Source organism: Stegostoma tigrinum, chromosome 27, assembly GCF_030684315.1.
Source record: "Stegostoma tigrinum isolate sSteTig4 chromosome 27, sSteTig4.hap1, whole genome shotgun sequence".
Lineage (NCBI taxonomy): Eukaryota > Metazoa > Chordata > Chondrichthyes > Orectolobiformes > Stegostomatidae > Stegostoma > Stegostoma tigrinum.
In genome coordinates this window covers 15,214,404-15,219,199 of record NC_081380.1, presented here as the reverse complement: position 1 = coordinate 15,219,199, position 4,796 = coordinate 15,214,404, and the positions used below count along the sequence as shown (strand labels likewise).

The 4,796-nt window shown below is 43.2% G+C and overlaps 1 protein-coding gene across 1 annotated transcript; it reads right to left on the bottom strand.

The window, feature by feature from the left end:
• Positions 1 to 213: 213 nt before the first annotated feature.
• Positions 214 to 4,398, bottom strand: LOC125464597 (claudin-4-like). Its single transcript, XM_048557178.2, has one exon. The coding sequence runs from the start codon at positions 4,025 to 4,027 to the stop codon at positions 3,377 to 3,379; it is 651 nt and encodes a 216-aa protein (XP_048413135.1). The 5' UTR covers positions 4,028 to 4,398; the 3' UTR covers positions 214 to 3,376.
• Positions 4,399 to 4,796: the final 398 nt, after the last annotated feature.

Genomic DNA, 4,796 nt, shown 5'->3' with positions numbered 1-4,796 from the left:
CATCTGTTTTTAGGTCTCATTTAACAAGAGAACCTCTCAACAAAGAGATGCAGACAGGTGATGTGTGAAGGCAATGGTGCTAAGCGGAACAAATTAGTTTGAAACCCTCCTTCTGTTGTATTTCACATACGACTCAGTGAAAAGTAAACCAAAAGGAAGAAATACTATCATCAGAGATCGAATCAGCTTAGGTAAAGAAAAACTCCACAGGGCTGTGCTTGTGCTTTTATTATTTATAGAATTGGGTCATTAAAAACAACTGCAAACAGTCAAAGTCAAACACAACACAGGAAAATATAGGAAAATGTTTCTGATATCAATGGCCATCACACTGGGTGAAGCCCAATAAGGATAAAAGTGAGAACTTACATTTATAAAGCTTCTTTCACAATGTCTCAAAACACATTACAGCAATGATGTAGTCGTGACATGAAGAGTACGATGGGAAACACAGCAGCCAACATGCACTAGGCAAGGTTCCATAATAAGCAGAGCTAATGACAAGATCATTGCTTTAGTTTTGTTGGTGGAGGGATAAATACTGTCTATGACACCCAGTTACTATTGTTTTTTTGTGACTAGCACCATTGGATCTTTTAGAGGGCAGACAAGGCCACAATGTAATGTCATTTGAAGGACAACACCACTGACATTTTAAACCTCCATCAGCTTGTTCGAAAATATTGTGTGCTCAAGCCTGTGGATTATTCAGGCATCTCACAGTGGAACACGCTGTATAGAGAAAAGTTAAATTCCAGTGCACTTTCTGTAATATTTCACTTAAGATGCTTTGTCATCTGGTTATATGCTTGAGATAATGAATATTTTAAAAATTCTTAACGTTTCCATTTTACAGAAGCACCTCAGAATCGAAAACAATGAATGGAGAAACATGGGATTTGATTGCATGGTGAGATTAGATTCAAAATGTTTGACAGTGTACTTTTCTTAATAAAAGTTATGTTTTGGGAAAAAGTGCACTAAACTTCATGAAATGAAGGTAAAAATCATAATTTTCTGACTAGGTAGGTTTGAGTGATATCTGAAACTTCAGTTAAACTAGGACCAAACATAGGTCATAATGGGTTATGTTATATTATTTCTTTAATAGTGTCATCCCAAGAGGGATGGTGCTGTTTGCAAATAGCATTCTAGCTGGAAGAAGTGAGTGAATCTGAGGTTTGTCCATTCAAGTAATCAGTTAGGATGGCACGATGGCATAGTGGTTAGCAGTGCTGCCTCACAGCATCAGGGACCCAGGTTTGATTCCAACCTCGGGTGACTGTCTGTGTGGAGTTTGCACATCATGCTGCGTCTATGTGGCTTTCCTCCCATAGTCCAAAAACGTTTGGATTAGGTGGATTGGCCATTTTAAATTGCCCAAAGTGCCTAGGGATATGCAGGTTACATGAATTAGCCATGGAAAATGCAGGGAGAGGGTAGGAGGTGCATCTGGATGGGACGCTCTTCAGAGGCTTGGTGTGGACCTAATAGGCCAAATGGTTTGCTTCCACACAGGGAATTCATGGGGATGATTGAAAGATCTCCTGAACATCTCCTGAATCACAGATTCTAACAGGGAACCTGTGCGAATCTTTATAGAAACATCATCCGCACTATCCAGTGTCAGAGGGTGGGAGTGGGAAACTTTGTTACTCCTGGTGCAACATTGCATGATTGGAAATGATGGTTGGAAGAAAAATTAATTTAGAGATTACTTGATTGACTACTGAAATCTTTACCCCTGCTTTGATCACCAATGCACTGTAGTTTCTGTATGTGCTACCCACAGAATGCATTGCAGCACCTCAAGAAGCCTACTTTGTTAGAACCTTGTACTCATAACTAATACTGACACAACAAAAAATCAGTAGTGGCAACTAAATAGCTTCACCTCCAAATTCTCATGTCATAAGAGAGAAAGGCGAAATAGACATGGGTAGAGAGGGAGAAATATAGTGGAAAACAACAAAATGAGTCCATGAGGGAGAAAAATATACAAGGTATGTTGATAGGATTGGACAAACCAAGGTTGGAACACAAGCAATGGCAATAGTGCTGCTGAATGGCTTGGACATGCTGTAAATTCTATGTAATATGCAAAACAGTTGAGAGACAGAGGGAAAGAAAGATCATTGATAAGGCAAGACAAAGAGACTGCATGAATAGCTGGAGGGAGAAAAATAGGGAAAGCAACTGAAAGGCAAACACAAAGGGGAACTGAGAAGGAAAGTCAAGCTGGGAAAGACAAAAGGCAAGACATGAGATCATTAAAGGAGAAAGAAGACAAAAAACTGGAGGGGGTGGGAGTTGGTGGGACAGCTCACAGTCTGATTTCAATCCTGAGTAAACAACTAGGAGCTGACTTTCAGTTTCTGAATCTGGACTCATTTCCCTGGAATGTAGATAATGAGACAGGGAGAAGTGCTGACTGGGTGGAGTAGCTGGCTGGGTGGTTGGAGGTTATTGGTACCTTCAGATCTAACTATTTCTTAAAAGGCATCTTGCTAAAGTGTTGAAACATGCTTACTCATGTATTTGATATAATATCAGGCAACAGAATGTTAATTGGATTCTCTGGAGCCAGGTCCCAGTCTGAGGCAACTCAAAACATTTCAACCACTTGGTGCGTCTGCAGCGTTTATAAACCCGAGCTCTTTATCCCACCTCAACAAATCCCAGCTCACCGACTTTCCCATGATATCGCCATTAAAAGAGTATGTTTTTGTAAGGGTTATTGTTTAACATGCACTTTACAACCGTCAATATATTTGTACTGGATGACTCCTGCCTCGCCTTGGCCCCTCAGGACAACCCTCCCCCATCCTTTCTGCCTGTCACTTATTGATAAAGAAAAACCACACGTTCTGCTAATACACAGCAGAGCGTTACAGCGGTAACCTTCCCCAAATTCTTGCCCTTTTCTCATGTTGACCTATCGAAGCTGTGTGTTTCCAGCAATGTAACGTTTAATTGGTGCCGCCCATTGTCAATCACAGAGACACACACACGACATCGTGACACGGTCCCGGATTCAGGAGACCAGAGGCGGTGCGAAGTCCCAAAAAAGACAGAGAGACCCCCACCCCCAAGAATTATTGAGACACAAATACACGAGTCACAATCAAACTCTATTCTACCAACTGGTGAAATGGACCAGACCAATATATACAAAGACATACACACACATCTACGACATCACTGCTTGGGTTTAACAGTAATTGAAATGGAAAGAAAGCACTATCTGAACTTTTTGTTTCTTTAAAAAAATTGATAATAACATCTGAGACAGGATTCACCCTAAAGCGATCACACTTTAAGGGTTCAGGAATGCCGCCGAGTCCCCTGAGGGCGAGCTTTGCTACCTGGTGCCCTCTCACACATAATCCTTTCTATCGTACCCAGTGGGACCTGTGGACCTGGCGGCAGAGTAGGCCATTCTTGAAGGCACGTACTTCTCATCTTTGGGAGGGCAGGAGCAGCAGAGCAGGGCCCCTCCGAGGATCAGCAGACCCGAGGTTCCCCAACCGATGTACAAGGAGGCTCCAAGCTCCCTCCTCTGGGCGTCCGTCACCAGCGGGTTGTAGAAATCCCTAATGATGGTGTTTGCAGACCAGGACACTGGGATCAGGATCATCAGTCCAGATAGGATGAAGATGATTCCAGCCACTATCATAATCTTGGCTTTGGTCGCCTCGTCTTCCACGCAGTTGGTACACTTGGCTCCCACGATGGAGATCAGAATACCCAGGACTCCCACCACAATGGCAATGACGGTCAGAGCTCTGGAAGCCTGGAGATCTTGCGAGAGGGCCAGCAGCGAGTCGTACACTTTACACTGCATCTGGCCGGTGCTCTGAACTATACAGTTCATCCAAAGACCTTCCCAAATGATCTGCGCCACCACGATGTTGTTCCCAATGAAAGCGGTCACTCTCCACATGGGCAATGCGCAGGTTATGATGGCCCCCAGCCATCCTAACACTCCCAAGGCGACCCCTACGATTTCAAGACCAGCATTCGCCATTTAAACCGTTCGAAGAACAAGCTTCCGACAAGCTGCGATGCTCAATAACTGCACCTTTCGACGGTCTCTAGTGCACTTGTTGCAGAATGAACAGCTTTCCCATTGGACTAGGCTCACACAATGTGACCGAGAGCACCAATGAGCCGCACTAAAAGGGCTGGAAGCCGAGGCGGAGTCAGCGGTAGCTCTCAGGTGTAAGAGTTAGTGCTAACGGATCATTGAGCACCTTTCAAACTCCTTGCTTTCAGGAAATCCAATCCATCGGTAGTTCGCATTTACTGTCTGCTGTTAACAGATTTGGAACGCAAGGTCAGGTTGCAGTCCCCAGGACAAAAAAAATATGTTGCTCGCCACCTTAGGTGGTATTGCTGATGCAGGCATAAACATTATCGTCAGCTTGCCTTCTTGTGCCCCCAGAGGATTCTTAACCTTCCTGTTACTGGGAGCAGTGCCCATTCCGTCAGGTGAGCATAGCAGTTCTTGAAGTCATTAAATTCTGCTGCTGCTCACAAGAACTTTACGTGAATTGCAGTGTTTTAAAGGGATTTTAAAAAATTTTTGAGTGCATTGTGAATGGTTACTTAACTTCAAGTCTGTTGCATGAAGAATTGAATTAGTACAGTATCAGCTTATTAACGTATTGGCCACATTTTACTATAAAAATGGCAGTATATACCTGTATAAAATCTGGAACATCTTTCATCGCTCAAGAAACGAAAAAGCTCTTTGCATTTTCTTACCATGTTTTGATGTGAATTATGTCACCTGC